The sequence below is a fragment of the Carlito syrichta genome, unplaced genomic scaffold (genome assembly GCF_000164805.1).
Source record: "Carlito syrichta isolate Samal-C Ts95f unplaced genomic scaffold, Tarsius_syrichta-2.0.1 Scaffold307067, whole genome shotgun sequence".
Classification (NCBI taxonomy): Eukaryota; Metazoa; Chordata; class Mammalia; order Primates; family Tarsiidae; genus Carlito; species Carlito syrichta.
Genome location: NW_007251163.1, coordinates 6,648 through 29,642, shown reverse-complemented (window position 1 = coordinate 29,642; position 22,995 = coordinate 6,648). Strand labels below are relative to the sequence as shown.

At 39.7% G+C, this 22,995-nt stretch overlaps 1 protein-coding gene across 1 annotated transcript in view; it reads left to right on the top strand.

The window, feature by feature from the left end:
• The window catches only part of LOC103266199 (voltage-dependent calcium channel subunit alpha-2/delta-3-like), a gene marked incomplete at both ends in the record, with an annotated part of 243,085 nt that extends 221,356 nt beyond the window's left edge, over nucleotides 1-21,729 (top strand). Inside the window, one exon of the mRNA XM_008063825.1 lies at nucleotides 21,651-21,729. Coding sequence (XP_008062016.1) covers nucleotides 21,651-21,729 — 79 coding nt within the window. The remainder of the gene's footprint in view (nucleotides 1-21,650) is intronic.
• Between the last annotated feature and the right edge of the window lie 1,266 nt (nucleotides 21,730-22,995).

Below are 22,995 nucleotides of genomic sequence, written 5' to 3'. Positions count from 1 at the left end.
AATTTTTTGATTTATTGTAGAGATGAGGTCTCGCCAAGTTGCCTGGGCGGGTCTTGAACCCGTGGGCTCAGACAATCCACTCACCTCAGCCTCCCAAAGTGTGGGATTACAGGCTGAGCCACCGAGCCTGGCTAAGAAGCAGAATTTCTTTAGTGAATACTTTTCAACCTCATTTTAACAGTTGCTTCACACAGAGTCAACAGCTGGAGGCAGGCATCCAAAACAGCTTTGTTAATAAAATGCTTAGCACAGAAATGCCAGCTTTCTTCCATTCAAGTGCTATCAATAAGAGTATTGCCTTTGCCTCAATTCAGTTGTAAAGTAGTTCTTCCCAAGTTATGAAGTTCTATAAATTCTAATTTTTAATAATGCTCTGTATTTTAAAAATTAGTGTTTATAGAGGTCATTTTTATTTTTTTAACCAAATATATGTTGGAAGCTTAAAAAGCCATAGTCCCCCCACTTTAAAAAATGTATGCTACACATTGTTATCAGATTAAAGGCATAGACCAGCATCTTTGACGTGTATGTGTTCAGTTTTGCTGTTCTAGCTATGAGAGCATAGTAATGAACAAGACAGAAAACATCCTCTGAGGGGTTGAAATTGCCCATGGAATCCACACTGTATAACCATGCACAGAAGACATGTTTATGAAACACCGAGTTGGATTAGACTCTATGGACAACTTCTGGGCCTTACTTCTGTTTCTAGTGGTCACTGGCTCTATTCAAAAGGCTAGCTAGGATATGCAGGCATGGAAGCCTGCCCAATGGAAATGGTCATCTTAGAGTGTTTTGCCTCCTCTTAGGAATAAATTAGATTGAAGTAGAATATTTAACTTACCACAGTCAATCTGACTTTGGTTATGCATCGTCACACCTTTCAAAAAGCATTGCTGCATTACTGAAACAAAATTAATTTAAATTCTCTTTAAACACATCTTTTGGTTTGATTTTCTAAATTGAAACCGTCAAGTGATCAAGTAACAGTGTCATTACAATGAGAAAGATAGGGAACTATACTTTAAAGACTGTCAGCCCATTTGATATACCATACAGAACTAGGCTGGTAATTATCCTAAAAAAGTTAACTTGACAAAAAAGAAAAGTGTTTGAAGAGTCAGTCAGTGATTGTGTATAAATGTCTTGTGACTTTATGTTGTTATCTATCTAAATGATTATATATATAGGCATATATACACACCCTTTTTTCACATTATCAGACTAATATTGCTTCTGAATTATTCAGAAAGATATAGCTTTATGCAAAGTCATACTGCCCCCGAAATGGACACTGAGAATCTTTGATGTTATACTAAGCACATGACTGTTGCTATTATTAGTATGGATAATTGACACTTGATTATATCTTTCTCATTCAACAGGTTCTTCTGACCCCATACATTGAAATATTTTTTAAAACACTATGTAACTCAGAAAGATGTTAAGGACAACTTAAGTTGTTAAGTTGTGTTTGACAATTAAAGTGTCAAAAGCAAGATATAATGTATGCATGTTTTCTAGGTCACAGTCATTTTACATCATTTGCTCTGCTTTAAGGTCACACTCCGTGCTGATTTTTGTTTGATCTAGAACTTGTCCAGGGATCATGGTGGCCCTAGAAGAGTCAGGGTGTCATGATGAAAGTGGTAGTGAAGGATCCGAGATAATTCTGTTTTATTATGACAGTGCAACATCCGTCCTAGGGAAATACCTATAAATCTCATACCTCCAAAATTTGGGGTTTTTGGTAGGATCCAGGACTCTGATTCTGTGTTATAATGTCTGAGTTCTCAGGCTTTAAATGAGGTAGGGTTGTTCAAAAGCAGGTAATGTCTTCTATAGAGACACTCAGGTATTTAGACAAACATTTCAGTACAAGAAAAAATGTGTAGGGTAATGGCATGGATCAAAAGCTTCACCATGTAATTGAAACTGACTTTGCATTGGGTTCCTTCAGTGTCAAGTCCCTTTTTTTTATTTCGGAGAGCAACATTTTCCCTCTTATCTTCATTTATGTCTGTGCTTCCTTAATCATCTTCAAATGTTTGTGGGTTGATTTCACATGTCCTCATTCTGTTTTATAAATCTCATTTGTTGCCATTTTTCTCTTACAGGGAGAGGAAGTATTCTGTTTAGGCTACGCGTTTAAGGGTGAAAAGTGTTTATAGAATCTTCATCTGTTTCCCCCGAGCCTGATCTATTTGATGACATCATTCTGTAATTTTACGTTATTTGTACAGTGCAAAGCGTGGAGGGCAGAATGTTCAGGATGGCAAACAGAACATGCTTTTGTAATTAGCCAGTGAATCCAGGCTACAACTTGTGATTCTTGTTACACACACACACACACACACACACACACACACACACACACACACACACACACAAATCCAATGAGAGAAGATGGTACTTGCTAGTATGTTCTTTGGTGGCCCAAGACAAACTCTGATGGGTATTTAGTTTGAATACTTGTGTATGCCTGAGGCATGGGTCTAGATGGAAGTTCAGTTTTTGAACTATGGGCTAAGAATGCTGATTTGGACTGAGTCATTGGTAATATCTGGGGGTTTGGGAGACATTTGAATAAAATCTCTTGGTGTCTGGAATTTGGGGAGAGTATTGGAAAGTCATATTAACGTGAGTTTAAAAGAATAAATATATGCTTGAACCATTTTCCTTGGCATTGTTGTTCTTGATCTTTATTGTTCTCCCAGTGTTCTCTCATTTTCTCAGTTTGAAAATGATTATTCAGAATCCTTTGTAGGAAGTCCCACCACATAGCTGGGTGCTTCTATTTGAAATACTATTGGGGCATCATTTTCTAAGATCTACGATTTTCACATCGTAGTTATCAAAGTTTTATGTGGACCATTGAGGAAACTGAAAGGTCAGAGCACAGAAGAGAGAATCCTACTAAAGATATTACTGAATGTCAAATTTTAACAAGTCTAAGATCTATGTTTAATTTTAGTTTGAATGAAAGTTTTAACTGGCTTGCACGAAGACACCAGTGGATGTAAAACTGATCAGAGCTTCCAAAAGTGGGAACTTACTGGGGATAATTCCCATAGGTTTTCCCACTGTAATACTTAGGGATCTGTCCTAGAAGGAAAAGTCATTTGGTAAAAACTTCATATTTCTGCCTCACGACGCAGGACACTTGCATCTTGAGGGCCCTGGACTAGTAAAAGGGTTAACCCAAGTATTGAACACTTTAACTATCTTGGGACATTTGTTCTGTGTTCATGGATTTAGTAATCTTAATGTAAATAGGCACCTCGGCAGCTGTGTCCCCTTAAGCGGATTTTATTTAGCAGCTGAGTTACCCATGTCACTTGGCAGTCATAGATTTTCAATTTTTTCTTGTGCCAAGAGGGCAGCTGGAATAATTTGAGTACTCATTAATTTGGGAGAAATATGAGCTGTGTAAGGCAGACAACACGAGTCTTCTGTATGGTGTTGTACCAGGATAAGCAGATCAGGGTAGAAGCAATTTGCCCTATCCCAAAGGGGCCCTAGGATTTTAATAAGCTGGTTATGAAAATTCTATTTCTTTGCAATTTGAAGCAGCTAATTAGAGTCTGTAATTTCTCTCCTATAACGAGAGTGGATGAAGGTTAACGTTAGGCCTCCCGGGTCCTTTCACATTCATTTACAGAGAGAAATCAGGTAACAGTTGTAGCTAATTAGAACAGGGTATTAAATATTTAGTCTGTCTTGATTTAACTTGGAGAACACATGCATGTTGTCGGAATATGGTCCATGATAAAGGGAAGTTAAATTTAATTTTTAATCAAAGATAAACTTAAAGGCAGTATAATAATTTTAGCACTGACTATCCTAACCTGACAGCCAGAACGGCAATTGCCTCCAGTCGTCTGAACTGTCAAGATAAAGGAAGATGATGTCGATTCAATTTCATCAGTGAACACATTGCTCAAGTTCAAACAGCTGGAATTTTTGCAATCTGCGCAAAGTACAAAGAACTTGATGGTTTTTATCGTATCAGTGACATAAACACACACACACACACACACACACACACACACACACACACACACACTTTCTTGATGTTTCAGAATTTGAAGTTTGAGTCTGGATGATATGAGATATGAGTTCATTTTGGGGGACTATCCTAAGGAGATATCTCATTCATAGGTATTTTTTTAAAGAGAGGATTTGTGTCTAACACAACTGCTCCCTGAAAAGAAATCTTCTCCCATGAGGCTGGGCAGACTTGGCAGTGGGGTTAGCATAATGTTGAATAAAGTCTGACTTTGCCATAGACATACCTACACTCCTGCAAGCTGAGGACAATAAGTCATTTTTCTCTTGTCATGCCCAACTCAAATTATCTTCCTAAAGTGGGATTCAGTTAAGTCAGGACATGCATATCATCAGAAAGAAATCCTTCAAAATCAATCCCATGACTGCTCTTCCCTCTGGGGCCTCACACAGGGGTAGAGCATCTTCACAGTGAAATCATTTCACAGGAAAGCTCTCAGGACTACTATAACTTAGCCGGAAGCAGGCTTTTAGGAGGCCAGAATAACATAAAAGGGCAAAGAAGAGGGGAAAAGATGAAAAGGCTTATCAAAATAGAAATACTTTAAAGAGCAACTCTAAGGCATGCATTCCTCTAACTTTTCTAGAGAGGTGATTTATACTGGTGCATGAAACCCCATCACTAGCCTGGTTAATTCATTTGGGGATGCTCGAAGTGTCTTTGCAGATCTGTACAAAATAAATGGCAACTCTCAAAGACCATCTTCCTTTGCTACATTGTCTTCCAGTTGCCAGTTATTACAAAATGGGTTCTGAGGGCAATAATCCCTTGGAAATGCCTGTTATTGGGCATAATAACTGGTTGTCAGAGCATTAACCATCCTCGACTTCACCCTGGGCTATTATATAACAAAAGAATGAACTGGCGGTGAGTCTGCCAGGTGTATTAAATTATATCATGCATTATAGAAGTTCTATGATGGGGATTAGCATCCAGAAAAGACTATCAGAGATTGCCAAACTCATTATCTACTGAGGCAGAAGGTTGGCCTCAGGCCTAGGGATGCAAGGCTTGAGTTGTAACCATTAAGCTGCTACCTCCAGTTCTTCCCTGCCCTAGCATGGAGGCAGACAGGCAGCACACCAACATGTCTTCTCTGTTCTTCGACCTCTAAAGAAGATCAAAATATACTGCATTAACCATAGTTTGCTACAAAGCAGTATTGACAATGAATTTGTCCCTTGCCTGAATTTCTTACTGGCAAACCTGTCTCTTAGCAGGCGTCTATAGCCATAGAATTTCATGGATCCTCCCAACACTTCATGTGGGTCTAGATTTTGTTCTCTAGTTCCCTTAGGACTATAGATGTGGATGGTGAGCCTTCATAAGGCATGGCCTCTGGGAAGCTCTGCCCTACATCTCAAACACCCACAATCTCTCATGGCATTGACATATCACATTGGGCTCAAGACTTCTTTCAGGTCAGAAGTTTTTCAAAGGAGAAAAGTGTGAAATCCCAGGGAAGTAAGCTTTCCTCTGCAGACACGTGGAAGAATGAAGGCTTGCCTGTTCTCTGGGTGATCCTTAACATAGCTACTAGCCTAATCCATTGTTCACAAACTGTGGGATGGTACACCTTCTAATTAATTTTCAGTAGATCATCTTTATGAGGCCTGTTTAATAATCTGTGCTTCTGTTTCTAAGCATTTTGTAAGCCCTAAAGGGTGCATTTTCCTGTCCGAATGTCACCTGTGTGGAGTCAGAGATTGGGTCACCATTATGTTCCTAGTGCTCACACAGAATCTAACACATAGTAGATGCTCTATGAATATTTGTTGAGTGCACTTGAATAAATTTGTTTAAAAAGTAGACACTGGGAAATAAATATCACCTGTTAGTCAACCTCCAGAGATCATGTCATTAGACACTTTTGTATATATCTTTCCACTGGTTTTCTATGCGTGTGTGTGTGTGTGTGTGTGTGTGTGTGTGTGTGTGTAATAAATGAAATCAGTGTATGGCATGGCATTTTGGAACCTATTTTGTTCATATAGTGATGTCTTTCCAAGTCATTAATTGACTTTACCATTATTTGCAATAGCTGAATGAAAGTTCATGAATGTGCTATAATTTAATCCCTTTCTGCAATACATTTAGGCTGTTGTAATTTTTCTCTAATATGAACAGTGCTGTAACATATATTCTTTAAGCTAAATCTGCCTGGGTGTAGTGGCTCATACCCATAAGTTCAGTGCTTTGGGACTTTGAGGATCACTTGAGGCAGAAGTTCAAGGTCAGCCTGGGCAGTAAAGCAAGACCGCATTTACACACACATACACACATACACACACATACAAAAAGCCAAGCAAGGTGACTCTGGCTTGTAGTCCCAGTGACTCAGATGACTTAGGCACGAGGATTGCTTGAACTCAAGAGTCTGAGACTGCAATGAGCCATGATCATACCACTGCTCTCCAGCCTAGATGATGTAGGAAGACCCTACCTCAAAAAAAAAGAAAGAAAGAAAGAAAGAAGAAATTTAAGTCTTTTCTTTATATGATTGTTTTCTTGGGTTATTTTCTAGGATTGGAATTGCCATGTGAAAGGTTATATATACATTTTTAATATTTGATAGGCACGACCGAGAAATTTTTAGAAAGCTTATGGCCAATTTATATTCCTACCAGCAGAAAGGATATTTCTCAATGCCCTTGTTGTTGTTACAAGTCATTTTCAATTTGATAGGAAGAAACACACAAACGAAAAATACCTCAAAACTCTTATTTGCATTTGTATCTGTGCTTAAAGGTAGGATTGGGAATCTTGTTCTCTGTCTTTTGTTCATTTGTTTTGTTGTATTTCATTTGTCTTTTGGTATTTCTTCTGTGATCTGCTGGTTTGTGTGATTTGCCCTACTATTGTGTCCTTATGTCATAGTGTCACAATTAAGAAAAAGAGCTTTGGCATCCCACATGCCTTCAGAGTGTCCAGTAGCTATCATTTACCTGCTGTGTGATCTGGGGCAGCTTCCTACCCTTTCGAATCTTCAGTTTGTTCAACTGTTAAATAAGAGTAATGGTCATGCCCACCTCAAAGTGGTTGTATCATGCTTGGGCCTGGCATGGAGCCAGTGTTCAACATGCTTGGTTTGGTGCTCATTTAATCTCTCTATTTCTTTTGGCATGTTCTTACTTTATGTATAATGATGAATTATCCCCACCTAGCCTATGTTTATACTTTTTTATTGTCTACAATAGCCTTATTCATTTACTTATCTGACAGTTATTGGAGGCATCTGCCATGGAGGTGTTGTCTGCTATGGATAAGGAGTTGAGGAAACAACAGAAAACAAAAGTAATGTTATATGTTTATCATGAAGTTATATTCTCTCTCTCTCTCTGTGCTTGAGTGTGTGTCTGTGTGTGTGTGTGTGTGTGTGTGTGTGTGTGTGTGTGTGTGTGTGTAGGGTACAAAATATAACCGTGTGGCAGATGAAATAACTATGAATTATACCAAGTGCTATGCAGAAAATCAGTGGGGCCAAGACAGTTAATAAAAGGGGGACTTGTTATAGATAAAATGAGGAGGAAGGGCCTTTTGGAGGTGGAAAGTTTTATGATGAGACCTAATACATGGGAAGAAGATAGGTAGCCTAATATGTTTCAGTGCAAAGTGAGCAGTATGTGCAGAGGCCCTGTGGCATGAAAGAACTTACGGTGTTAGAGGAATGTTTTAAAAGTCTAGCCTGAGAGGAAGGGGTGGGCAGGAATTTGGCAGTTGTGGTTGATGGTCAACGTGAGGTGGGATTAAAATACATGGCAGGGACCAGATCATTATGATTTTTATTCTAAATAAAGTTAAGACCCCTGCAGAGCTTTTAGCAAAGGAAATACACTATCTGATTCCTGTTATAAAAAGCTGTCTCTGGGGCTAGATCACAATGGAAGATACCAGGTAAGAGGCCCACCTGGTTCTCCAAGCGAGAGACATTGGTGGCTTGGACTAGGATATTGACAGAGGAGATGGAAATCACCTGAACTGTATTTAGTAAGAAGCTTCCAAATAAGTTATGCATTTCCCTACTTTATATCATTCATTAGGACCACTTTTAATACTAGCTATCGTTGGAAGTTAACCAGTGCTCTGACTGTGACAAATAATCTGGTCACTCTCTCCAATGTAGTAGGGTACCAGAGATGTGTTCTCAAACTTACTCCTCCAAGAAAAGCTCCAATATCTTCAAAGGCTATGCTTAAAAACAAAGATTGCAGAAATGCCTAAAGCCACTGGGGTCATTGACTTTGAACAATTTTGAGGCTCCCAACTGAGGGAAATAAACTTTGAAAAAGTCAACTCGGTTTTAGTACATGCTATCTATTTTTCTCTTATTTTAATTCACATGAAAATAATAGTAAAACAACAAATATGCAAATGAATAAAACCATGAGGGTGAGCAAACAGGATAGAGACTAGTTCTCAAGACTGTCGACTTATTCTCGTTTGTGTATATTTTTCTGCTAAACTAAGTGTTCATCTTGGTTGGCATTGTTCTGATTTGTTCGCTGCTTCCCAAGGTACTCTTTCCCACCATGCTTGTGCATTCCATATGAGTTCTACTCATGGGTTTATAGCATCTCTACTGACAGAAAGCTCCTTGAAGACAGAGAAGATCTGTTACCCTGTGTGACCTTGCCTTCCTCAGCCCTTGCCTATCACAGTGCCTCTTTCACCCACTTGTTATCTGACCAATATTACTTAACTTTTTCACTTGGGGAAAGAAAGAAGAACATAGAGAGTATCCGAGGGGTCATTTCCAGGAGCAGAAATTTGAGGAAGGGGTCAAGAAGGATTATTTTGACCTCAAATTTTCATCTTATCAGTGCACAAAACTTAGAGAAGGAACATGATGACTTTGCAATTACATGATTTGCCATATCAACTGGAGCTGGGGTCATGGGATCCAAGATTTTGTGTGTCCTATTCCTGGAAACCTAGCTGTTCACATGGGATGGTGCAGCGGTGACCCAGTTCTGGTAGGACATGACACTTTTTAGGGCTCTACCACAGTCCTCCCCTTGACTAGAGAAAACAGGTCTTTTTCTCCAGTGCAGTTCACAGAGTTAGGACAGAAATAGTAAAAAAACTTGAGGATACTTTTCAACCAGAGACTTTTGGGTGGCCAGAAGTAGCAAATAACAGAATGACAGAGCTTTCTTCTCCTTATATGTATGTATACATATTTTTTCTTCATGTCTCTGCCTCCTCATTATATAAAAAGTGTTCAAAAACCTACAACTTTCATGAGGACTGGGATCATATGTGTTTTTCCCATCCCGTTGTGCCTCCAACATTGAGCAGAATATTTGGTGTCTGGCAGGTATTCAGTTAATACTTGATGGATGGAAGGGTGGTGGGAGGGTGAATGGATAGGAAATATAAAGCAGAAAAAGTAATACAAATGAGAAGTTGGTAGCTAGGAAAAGGACACTAAAGACAGGAGAGCCAGAAAACACCTAATCTCTGATGGGGTATTTGAACACTTTGCTTCAGCCAATTTGCCCCATGCAAAGAGGGGACCTTGGAGAGCTGTAAGACTCAATCTATGAGATTAAAACATCATGATTGCTTAGGATAAAAACCCAACTCTTATTGACCATAGACAACATATAAACTTCCCCTGGGGTTTCTCATGAAGAAGATAATGGTCACCCCCAAACCCTCAGGAATTTTGACTTTCCTGCCCCATTCACCTGAGGCTACTACTCTGATGTCATACTAATGACTCTCTACAGGAGGGTCTTCAATTAGGGAGCATACTTCCACAGTGGGAGTCGGGGGTCTTGGGATCATGGAACCCACGGAGGGGGCAGAGGTTGATGTACAGATAATAAGCCTATATTGATCACCAAGCACTCACAAGTGATGCTGATGGTTGGGCTCTCCTTCCTCCTTCCACAAGGATCCACATCTCTACCTATCTGCCTTGGGAGAATCACTGGCAAAACAAAGTGAACACTGTCCTCAACAATATCCTTACCATTGTCTGATGAGTTCTTGACTTTCTTACTGACAGAAGCCCCAGAAGGCTGTAGGTGAAGTGACAGCAGAAACTGCTATTTTGGACTAATTCTTAATGACAGGGAGGATTGGTTGGGAAAATAGAAGTGACAAGAATCTTGGGAGAAAGCAACTGTGCTATTTTAAAGACTTCTCAACAGCTGTTGGTTTTAATGAGTTTGGGAATGATTTGGGCAGAATTCCAAACTTCTAACTCCTTGACCTATAACCTGGTGCTGTGCTGATTCACCAGGATGGTATGCAGAAGGAACACTATCCAAATGCACGCCTCTTCTTACTGTGGAACTTTGGCCCTACATCCCAATGAGAAAATCCCACAAAGCCACGTGAGTCTTGGTCCTATACCCTGACCTGGGCCAGTAGGGTCTCTCTGATCCAGAGGCAGAGGGGAGGCAAAGGGAGGCAAACTCGGGATACAGGGCAGCAAAGAACATTTAAAAAAAGAGCTTTTTTTCTAAGGCTCAGAGTGACAAACCCAAGTCATGTCATCAAGCTTCATATCCCTGAAAGGTTCCCTGACTCATTTTTCTCTTTTTAGGTTCCAAGTAAGGAACATCTTTGGAGATTTCCTCTTAGAAGAACCCTCTTCCTTTGCAACATTAATCCCCACCCCCTCTGCTAATACCAGATATTTTACTTTATTTGATCCATTCAACAACACTACTATTTTGATTCTATGATGTTAACCAATTTACAAGTAAGGAAAATGAGTTTTAGAAAGATCAGGTGACTTACCACTCACTTCAAAGGCCTCACAGCTTTTTTGGGGAAGACCCAGATCCTGAATATAAGGATGTCTAACTCTCCCCCCTGTTTAGTAACCACTGCATTCTGCTAACATGTCCATCTGTCTTTCATGGAATGATGTCTACTGTTACAAAATATAGGAAAAAGAAGAGATTTTTACTCACTGAAAGTTGTTTGGAATAGCTGGCATCATATCACTGTTTTTATATGTTGTCTTTTCTCTACTAGGTAATCCCTGAAGCAGGCAGTTATTTAAATACATTTGCCTTCAATCTTTGCATGACTCTCATCTAGAATCAAGGGGCAGTCACCTAGAAAGAAACATAGTATAAAACTGATCACCCACCCTTGGGAGGTCCTGAATAAGACATTTTTCTAGCTCTGGATATGAGGCTGTAATTACAAAGACCCAGAGCTTTTTCATACTTCAGTATCTTCATATTTTATCACTGAGCTACAGTATAAAAAGAAACCAAAGAAACTGAGCATAGGAAAAGTAAAACTAAAAAAAAAAGTGGAAACTAATTGATACCAGATCAGTCTGGAAAAATAGAAAAGTGTTTAAGATGGAATTGCTAATTAAGGAATGAACTCTATGCTAATAAATTCAAGTACGAACCATGCTGACTTCTTTTAACTTCCAAATTTGTGAAAGAAAATATAGAAAATTTTGGAATATATATATATGTTGTTGGCTGGAGTGCAATGGCACTAGTATAGCTCATTGCAGCCTTGTCTTCCTGAGTTTAAGCAACCCCCCTGGCTTTAGCCTCCTAGGTCACGGGCACTATAGACCCACATCACCATGCCTGGCTAATTTATATTTTTGTAAAGACAGGGTCTTGTTATGTTGTCCAGGTTGGTCTTGAACTTTTGACTTCAAGTAATACTTCTGTTTCAGCCTCCCAAAGTGCTGGTTGAGTCACTGCATCTAGCCCTGATATTTATTGAGAATCTATTCCATCTCAAGTACTGAGTTGGATACCATACCTCCTTCTGCTCTCATAAAATCTATGTTTATGTTTGGAAGAAGAAAATATATAACTCAAATAAGCAAATCATTACGATAATTTCAAAATGTACAAAGTGTCACAAAGGAAACAAAAGGAGTGATGAGTATGAAGGTATCTGAGGTGAAAGAGTGTTAGTCATGCAAAATGGGAGGAAAGGAACTCTCCAGGCAGTGGGAGAGGTGGATGCAAAGATTCTAAACCCAGGAGGAGGTTATCATGTTTCTGGATCTTCCAGGCCATCTTGGCTGTGGTGTTAGAAATTTGGAATGTATTCCCAGTACAATGGGAAGGCATCGGAGGATTCTAAACTAGGGAAAGACATGATCCCATGATGTTTCATGAACATAACTGTCACCACTCCAATTTGTGGAGCAACTCATTAGTTACTCTTTGACATAAGTGGATTTTTAAAAATCTGCTTTTCTTAATTTGATGGCTTTACATATGTGAGTTTGCCTTTTTTGTTTATGGTATTGAATCTGTAAGCCTTCTTGAAAGAAGTGGCATACCTGTGAACAAATAACTATTACCACTTGATCTCCTGAGGACTCAGAGGGCAAGGGAGAGGCTTCCTAGCCATATAGATCCTGGGCTTTGCAGCCTAAAGCTTGAGACAGGTTTGTTCCAAGAGCCCTGGTAGCAACAGAAGGGGATTCTTATGGTATTAACCAATCAACAAGTATTTGAATGCTGGCTCTGTGTCAAACATCGTGATTAATTCTATGGACTCAAAAATGAATGAGACAGGGGTCCGATCTGTTCATCCATTCAATTCCTGCTCATTTAAATGTGATCATGCAAAGGCTCTACGATATGATGTACATTATAAAAACCCAAAGTTTATAGTGATGCCTGTTCTATCTCAGTGCTTCTAATATCTCCACATTGTCTCTCTCCGTGTTGAAGACTCATTCCTGATGTGGCTTTTCTGGCTCTGATGGTGGATAATCTGTATCTGCTACTCACTAAGCTGTCACAAAATGGATATGTAAAGGACCAAAGGAACTTATTTCTTAAGTTGTTCAGCACTTCAAATGAGAGAGCCCATCTTGATTCTCCAAAGAACCCAGTTGGATTTTGAGAAATTTGAAATGTAAAATAGATATATAAGACAAGGGTTCTTAACTGCAAGCCAGAAGTTCCTAGGTAATCCAGATCTTGACTTTAGTGAAGGAGATGTCCCAAACCTCATGAATCATATCTGAAATTGGAAAATTTTATGGATGGAGAAGGTCTGTAACCTCTGCCAAATTCTCAGAAAATCTTGAGACTTTCCAAAGGTTAATCAAAGTTATAACGGCTATGCCTTTAGTGTTATTGTGATTATGTTAGGAACTATCAATCCCATTAACTTTGGAAATTACAAACATCAGTGATGGCTTGTCAAAACCTTCCCTTAGGATAAACTCCCCCTTTCACCCATAAAAGTCCATTTCTTCTTCAACCAAACCTCTGGACATGAAGAGGAACATATCTATGGATAGAATATTTGACTTTCTTTGGCTCTGTTTAGTTTTACTGCAGCAAGTTGTCTGAAACACAAGTGGGATGCAATTCTAGCTGACTGAAGCTCATTGCTTCTGGCTATCTGTCCTTCATCCATTATCTCCTTTTCTGTTGATCACTGTGAGGTGGGTGAGTAGAGAATCTCCCTATTAGGAGAGGTGCAAGCACAGCTCAGTGGGTTTAAATGACTCACTCAAGATCACCTAGCCAGTAAGTGTGGCAGTGGACCCACCTGGAACCTACGTCTTTTGATATCTGGCTGTTTTAGAAATACCTGGAATTTGTTTTAATCAGATATGGTAAGGTACACAGACACAGAAATGATTGTTGTGAAGGAAGAAGTTTATTATATTCTTGGTTCCCTAGAAGCAGGAGGTATGCTACACCATGGAGGGCCACACAAGGAAGCCCCAAGGCAAGATGAGTGGACACAGAGGTGGGGAACTAGAGGGCAGAAGCCTTCATTATGGTTTCCATGAGAAGAAAGAGGCAAGCCAGCCAAGGAGGTTAAGGACTGGAGAGTCAACCATCTCAGTGGGTACTGGGGTTTAGGGACTGTCCCTAGTTGTCTGATACCTGGTCCTGGGATGACTAGGTCACGGAAGTAATGGCTCTGACTGGGAAAGCCTAAAGGAAGGAGGTGGTTGGAGGCATGAGCTGTGGATTTGTTGGTTTGCATAACAAAGATGCACTTGCAAGCAAGTTGCTTATTGTCTCTGGGAATTAGAGGGCAGCCAAGGGTCAGGAAGGCCCAGGCATCAGAGCAATACTAGCACTAAAAATCAAAAGTATGGTTAACACACTGGCTCTGACCCTTGAATGTGGAGCTTGACAGTCTAATAAATTTCGTTGTGCACCTTTGAGGAGGTTTGTAGCTTGACTTCTTACTGCTCCATTAAGTTGTATGTGATCTCCTTTGTTCCACTGTACCAACCCTAAGACATAGACTCTGGGTGACTTGGAAACACTTGTCTCCTTTACCTTGACAAAACATACATGACCATAAAGCTGGACTTTCATTCTCTTAGCCAAAGATTACAAATGACAATTTACAAATGACAATGGGATATTTTCAATATCACACATGAGGTATGGGCACTTGTGCTGGGGAGTAAGGCGATTATACAGACATTTATAGCATCCTCAAAATGACAGTCCATTTTTCATGATGATCTATGATATTCATTTTTGAAATTTTATTACTTTTGTAACTTGATTCAATTTATCCCATTTTATTGCTGCTCAGGATAGTGTTACCGTAGTTTCCTCTCTTCTCCTTCTGGATAAGGTTGTTTCTTCTTTTATTATGAGCATGATGGCTACTAGATTAAAGCAGCCTGCTCAATATAACTGTTTCCTTTGGAATCAACCCTCTCTGAGCCCATCTACTCTTGTAGCAGTTTCATGACAATAAATATAGGCAATGATTTATGAAGCATTTTTTGTGAGTAATCAGAATCCAGCCTTCATCTTCTGCTTTGAGATTAAAGATTTTATTCAGAAATGCTTCTCTGTACCAGAAGTCATATAAATGAGCCGATGACAATAGAAGTTGGTTAGGAATATATTTTGGGAAGATATAGATTAAGAACATATTCAATAGCATCAAATTGACTTTAAAACATAAAGTCATCAGGCGAACTTTCTCTAAAGCTGGAGTCATTTATCATTTGAGAAATCCTGGAAGTGTTTTGGGGAATAATTGAGATGGGCAGCAAGTCTCAAGGGACGTGAGCCAGTGAGAAGATGTGAAGGTGATTCCTGCACCTCACATGGATGCTGCCCCTTAGCTAAACTAAAATTCAGAACCCAGGAGGAGGGGTACCTGTAAGTAACGAACAGTTCTTGTAGCAAATGTCCTTTACCCATATAATCTACATAAATTGCATGTTTTTGAAGGTAGAAATAATGGATCTGTAGTTAAATGTTATTTAGAAGTAAAAGATTGCCTTTTTTCTATGAAAGTGTAGATTGTGTACTTTGAGGCTTCAAAGGGCTCTGCCTCCAACCCTTTCCTCTGCATCTGGGAGCTAGAGTGGGGTGACTGTAATTTCAACGGGCAATGCTTCAGGCATGCACACCAGCTCAGCAGCTGCAGACGTTTGGTTGCAGATCTGCCTTTCCTTGGGGAAAGAGGGAAGTGTAGTTAGCTGATCCTGCTTGCCAAGTCTGGCTGGTATCTGATGTTCCCGCCTTCTCAGATTGACACGGACTTTTTAAAAATGTCATCTTTCCATCTTCTCTATTTTCTAAACCACCTACTGGATTGTAAACTCCTTGAAATTTAGACTCAGTCCTTAGCAAGCTACAGAAATAGTTTTCTTGGAAATGGTTCTGTGACTTCATAATTTATAGTCTCATTTCCCTTTGCTCAGACCTTATCTTCTTGGTGGTACTTTTTTAATGTTGGTCTTAGACCACCTGTGTCAGATCTACCATGGGCATGTTTTAAAAAATGTAGATCCCAGAGCCTACTTAATCTGATCCTCTGGAGGGTGCATGGTGGGACTCCATCTCCAACAAGTGATTTAAGGTCTGGTGATGCTCATACCTGGTGAAATCTGAGAACTCCCACCATCCTGGCCGGAGCCACTATCATCTCTCACCAGAATACTGCAGTGGGCTTCTCCTTAGTATCTCCATTTCTACCCCTACTCTCTGTGGCTGTGGATGGGATCTGGGCTTTCAGAATTGTAAGAATATTATAGTGGCTTCGAATAGACAGACAGGTTAAACCCCTGCAGCTAAAATGACCCTTTTACATTACATGTCAGCTTGTGTGGGGTTTCTACTCTGTCCCTCCTATGGTTCCAGTCCTTGCTGGAAAAAAAAAAAAACCTACACTCTAACAATGGCCCTTAGGGCTCATGTGTTGTGGCTCCCTTTGTTTCTCTAAATTCATCTCTGCTACCTCTCCTGGATGACTTTGCTCCATTCACAACAACCTCTTCAATCTGCCTTGAGCATCCCTATCTCAGGGACTTTGTACCTTTTGTTCTCTTCACCTGAAATGCTCTTGCCCAGTAGCCATATGGCTTGTCCCTTCTCCCCCATCCCCATTTTGTCCAGATCCCTGCTCGAATATCACCTTATCAGGAAGGCCTTCCCTTCTTCCTTTTCTAAAATAGCAGCCCCATCACTCTCCATCACCTTACCCTGCTTGATTTTCTTTAGCAACATTTAACTTAACAAATACATATGCATTCATACAAATTTGCTATTCATTATTTGTTTCCCTCCCAAGAAAATGTAAACTCCCTGAAGGAAGAGTTTATTTTGTTTACCTGTGGTAGCCCCAGCACCAAGAATGGTTCATGGTATATGGTAGGCACTTGGAAGTTACATGTGACAGATAGATGATGAATTGTTCCCCTCAGACCATCTCAAAAGCACAGGGCATGGTGTTCTCTCCTTCATTACTTCATTATGAAGGGAAACCTTCAGGTCGTATCAGCAGCCTGGTTGCTGGCTATGTAATTGCGCCATTTTGGCTCTCCTGGCAGCCATTTTCCTTCTCCTATTTTGATGGCTACAGAAAGGAAAGAATTTAATTTATAACTTTTGCAAACTTACACTATTTGTAATCACTATAGGTTGAGAGGAATGCTGCCCCTTTAAGTTTCTGGTGGGAATTGCATCTATGTGAGTGAAAAACATAATCTGTTTTTTGGAAAAACTGGATTGAGTTTTGTGTTTGTTCCATTTGGGAAATGTTATACTAAATAGATTAAAGTAAGTGACTTTGAACTTTATTTTATTTTTTATTAGCTTAATTTGGCTTGTAGAACATTTAAAGTCATCCAAGCTTAAACAGAAGATCAAAATAGACTAATAGGTTAATGCAGACTATTTTTACCCCTGCCTTTGAACTGCGTTAATGAAAATGGTGCCTTCTATGCCTGCAGATCATGAGCACAAAGACTGGCTTTCTGGGGACCTAGTGTACCTTGATGGCTGCCCTGGCCTGAACTATGCCATGGCTTCTTTCCAAGGTTGTCTGTGCTATGTATCTGACCCTCAGGACGACCCCAGATCTGGCTTAATGTTCCTTGCCAAATCAGAAAAATATCTGGACTAAAGGCAGACCAGTGAAAGTGTGTTTAGGAGTGCTTCCTAGGGAAGAAACTTCAATTGTTGGGAATAAATCCAACCTAATTGTTGGAAATGTAACAGAGGGTTAGAATCTGTTTTTTGGTTTTTTGCTTGTTTTGAGTGGGGATCTTCCTCTCTTGCCCAGGCTAGAGTGCAGTGGTATGATCATGACTTACCGTAGCCTTGACTTCCTGGGCTTAGGTGATTCTTCTTCCTCAGCCTTCTGAGTAGCTGTGACTACAGGCGTGAGCCACCACATCTGGCTAATTTAAAAAAAATTTTTTTTTAGAGATGAGGTCTTGTTATGTTGCCTAGTCTAGTCTCAAACTCCTTCACTTAAGCAATCCTCCTACCTCGACCTCCCAAAGTGCTGGGATTACAAGTGTGAGCCACTGCACCTGGCCTAGAATCTGTTATTGATGGAAACAAGGAACAATTTGTTACTCACAGAGGTTTTGTTTTCAGTTGAATGAACAGTAGAGTAAGGGAGTCCTCACTGGAATATGAAAAGCAAGGACTTATTTTCCACATATTATCTCTTTTTGTGTTTGATTTTCACTGCTATGCTTATTCTTTCTATGTCTTTAACAGAATTGTTCAGGAAGTAGAAATGTCATTACCTTAGTCTCATTTTAAATGATCTTTAATTACTGAAACAATACTTGTTTATTTGTAAGATGATATTAAAATTTATGAAGTAAAAGTTGTGAATTATTTTTTAGAAAAAATAGATTTTTATACTACATAATATCTCATAACTTGCCTTTTTATCCTTATCAGTTCATAGTAGATGAGTATATAGCTGCATGGTATCCCACTTTTTAAAAATACCATGATTTTTTTAGCTGACAAAGTAAGTCTTAGGATTTAACAGTTTTTGACCGATAAGTAATGATAGTGAACATTCTTGTACTTCTATCATTGTGTACTTGTGAAAATGTCCAAATCTGAGTTATAGGGCTTCCAGAAGACATACACTCTCTAATCCTTCTGCCACTTCCTATCGTCTTTGTTATCTGCTAGTCCCTATAAGCATTTTATGTATTATCCCAACTATAAGATAAATGCTTAGAGGTAGAATTACTAGATCAAAAAAAAATTAAAAGTATAAAATGCTGTAGATATTATTAAATTGTTCTCCAAAACATTTCATGCTTTGAAGTAAAATCCCTTTTCCTTTGTGGTCAATTGAAAAGAATTATTGTGAGATATGCAGGGCGTGAACACAGTATTGTTTGATTATGTTTATTTTATAGACAGACATGCAACAAGTAGTTTCCATGCCATCATTACTCAGATTAGGAGATCAGTTTACTAGGAGCCAAGGACCGCACATAACTGGAAATACTGCACATGATTCTGATTTTCTTTCATGAGCATTAAAACAAAATACAAACCAACAAAACAAATATAATGTAATGTCCATAAATTCCTTAGCACAGTACCTGACCCAGGGGATGGTGCTGATTATAGATACCACAGTGGTGCTAATGGAAGGTTTTCAATACTGTGGTGGTTGCTAGCACAATTATTCTTGAGTAAACTTGTCTGGTTTGAAGTTTGGCACCGTCCTATTGATTTTCCAAGTTGGTTGCCATATTTTAAATCAGGAGTTGTAGAAGGTATGTCAGTAATTTACAGTATTGTTCTGGAGTTTTAACTATGCCTCCAAGACAGAACTCCATTTATACTAAGGTTCTTCATCTGGACGGCAGAGGAGGCTGGCACACACAGCTACCTTTGTCGACAACAAATGGGCTGCTTTGTGTTGGGTCTTTGCTTATAAAGATAGACTCATTGCTGCATTTCCTAAGAGCTATCTCATGCTTTCTTGCTTGGATAACCATGAGGATACAAGTTTTTATCAGTTTCAATTTTCCCTTTAAAGAGCTTAAATTTGAGATTAAAAACAAAGATTTATGAGAAAACATAGGTCTGGTGTCAAAAGACTTGATTCTAATTCTGGTGCCTGTGGCTGTTGTCTCTGGGCCTTGGAGCTGGTTGGGTCTTCAGTATTGGCTGAACCAGCATCTTTGGGGCCTGAGAATAGACCCCAGTGCTATCCTGAGGTCTTAAAATACCTCTTTCATGAGAGCAAACCTTAATGAAACTAAGCAAGACACTTTAATTAATTGGGCCTCTGTTTCCATCCAGGCAGAGAAAATGAACAGGGAAGCAGCTCTATGTAGGGAGAAGTCAGTGTTAGCCACCTTTGGCCATATGAGACTGAATCTTTGCCTTTTTTCCCCCCAATAGAAGCCCAAATCTGCCATTTATAGAAACATATCTTGGCCAGGTGTGGTGACTCAAGCCTGTAATCCCAGCACTTTGGGAGGCCATGGTGAGAGGATTGCCTGAACCCAGGGGTTCAAGACCAGCCTGGGCAACTTAGTGAGACCTTGTCTCTACAGTATATCAAAAAATTAACCAGGCATGGTAGTGCCTGCTGTAGTTCTGGCTACTTGGAAGACTGAGACAGAAAGATCACCTGAGCCCAGCAGGTCGATGCTGGGGTGGCCATGAGCATGGGCAACAGAGTGAGACTCTGACTCAAAAAAACCCAAACAAATATGTTTTTGCTTCCAAATGTGACTTTGGTGGGACTGATGTGTAAAAGAGCAAGGAGAGAGGCCTGTCCATCTGCCCGTCCACCCAGGAAGGATACTATGGCCTTACTGAATGATACTATGGCCTTACTGAACATAAATGACTCCAGACTGACATGATATAATAATCATGTGCATTTAAACATTTCTTGAAGTTGGAAAGAAAACACCACCTTACCACTAGCTTTCAAGTTATAACACCCAGATGAGAGGATGTTCATAGTTAAAACAGAATCTTCATTTTTACAGTCAGATGTAAGCTTTCACATCTTTTTATCTATTCATGTGTTGAGTGTTGATATTCCAAATACAGTGCTTCATCAGGGCATGGTCAGGTAAAGGAGACACATCCCTTCCTTTCCCTCATCGAGTGGAGGAGCTCAACCTCACAGACCTAACTACATAAATTACTAGTTCACCACAATTTGAGCAAAGTCTGGAAGGAAGAGTAGGAGCATCTGACCCACCAGTCTGTATGGGTTAGGTGGACATCACCTGGTAAAGCTTTTGATGCCACCTGCCAAGCATCATTAATCTAATGCGGTATCTTCATTGACCTTATTCCCAAAGAGGGCTGCGCTTGGCCCACTAGAAGAGTTTCGTTTGGATTGTGCAGTATTGACCCATATACCATTTTAAATTTGAATTAAGCCAATCTCCATCAGTATACATGTCCATGTAACAAACGTGCACTTGTACCCCTGAATCTAAAATAAATAAATAAAATAAATGAAAAAATAAAAGAAAGTATAGAGGTTACCAGATGTTGGGGGTGCAGAAGTATTTGTTAGTGAATACAGAGTTTCATGTCATGTATATTTTACCATAATAAAAAAGCAAAAGATTATGGAAAAAATTGAATTAAAGGGGTTTAACCACTTAATTTCTTAACTTTCTTCCATCTAACCTCAAGTACTATCTACCGGCAGATTGTGCTTTGTTTCAGAGAACTCTAGCCTCATGAGAGAGAGTCGAGAAACCAGTAGAAAATGAGCAAGCCAGGGTTTTACATGTGTTCTCTGCTCTTCAGGAGCCAAAAGCTTAGGAAGACAAGAGGGCATCCCCATTGGTCTTCTGGTCACAGGCTATGCCTCTCGTCCCAGTTAATTACCTCCTAGTGTCCCGCCAGATACCACAGATGGTAAGAGAGTGTCTGCAGCCTGTCCTCACCATTGGGGGGAAATGCTGAGAGCCTTGCAGTGGCATTTTTATTCCCAAGAAAAGCACATGCTGCATTTCCTGTGCAAATGGGGGAAGTGGTTGGGGATTTGGTCCAGACCTGGATGATCTTTTGCCATATGTGTGGAGCAAGCCCAGGTCCATGATGCCGCCAGTCTCCCAGTCCCAGTTACTCTCCTCTGTCCTGACTTGCACACCGACAAACAACCGCCACCAGTGCCATATGGTTAGAGAGATCAAAGGCCCCAGTTTGGAATATATTTCTGGCTGACTGTACTTCAAATGTCTTAAATATGTTCCTACAGATGGGTAGCATGGAGCATGAAAGAGGTAAGCCACATGTGTGTGAGCCATGCATGTGATCTGTATGAGATGGTGAACAGTGAATACCACTCAGCTGTGTGTTTGTCTTCCTTTCAGGTTCGCATTTTCACATACCTCATTGGACGCGAGGCTGCTTTTGCAGACAACCTCAAATGGATGGCTTGTGCCAACAAAGGTGGGTCTCCCCAGTGTGCTTGGTTCTGAATAACTTCCCCTTGTGTGTGGAATTAGGAATTATGAATCATCATGAGAAAGGTAGGGAGTTCTAAGAGAAGGCGTGAATTCTAAGAAAAGGTCTGGGTGTTCCTAAATGATTATTGATAGACTTGTAACAGCATCTCTCAAGTTATGTTTATGAATTTTGAGGATATAGTCAAGTGGAGTAGCTAAGCCTTTTCATCTCTACTACTTAGTAGCTGAGTAAACTTAGGAGAATTACTATGGCAGAGACATTTACTGTGCACCAAATATCTATATGCCCTCTTGCCATTCCTAGCCTTGTAGATTGATGGGCCCTCAATCCTGTTTATGACCAACAGGCCATGAGTAGAACCAACCTGAATCATTTCTTGGCTAAAGCATTTAAGATCTGGTGTATTGGTGTTACACTCTCTTCTCCTGTTCCTGTGAACTCTGAAGCTACATGGTCCAGATGGAGTAGCTTGCATAATCCTGGGTCCCTGAGTGACCACATGGAGCAGTTGCCTTTCATTCTGTACCCTGCCTTCTGTCAACCTACTCTGGATATGCATGACAAATTAACATTTGTATTAAGCCACTGAGATTTCCGGTTTGATATGTTCCCATAGCATAATTTTTCCGACAGTACTAATTAAGTTACTTAACTTTACTTGATTCAGTGTTCTAATATTCAAAATGGGAATGGTAATAATAATTTTTCCTTTGATTTTTTTAATTGACAAGTAAAAATTGGCGTACAAAAGAATGTTTTGAGGTATGTACACATTGTGGAATGGCTAAATCAAGCTAATAAACTTATGTATTGTCTCACATACTTAGCATTTATATGTAGTGAGAACACTAAAAATCTATTCTGTTAACAATTTTCAAGTTTACAACACATTGTTATTAACTATAGCCATCATGTTATACTATAGATCACTTGAACGTATTACTTCTGTCTAACTGAAATTTTGTATCCAATTCTTCCTTTGATTCTGATTAGTGAAATGATGTATATTAAGTGCCTAGTTCAGTGTTGGAATATAATAAGCACTCAGAATTGTTAGCTTTTTTATGTTCACAAGGTTAATTGATTATCAGCCCCCTATTGTGTGTCAGAAATAATAATTTGGGAATGGCACAAGAGGGAAGTGTTAGGTAATAGGGCCTTCCAGTCTATTAAGGGGTTCTTTTCATTTTACGCACAGCCAAGAAGGCAGAGCATAGCAGGCAAAAAGGTGGGAGAGTTCAGATTCCT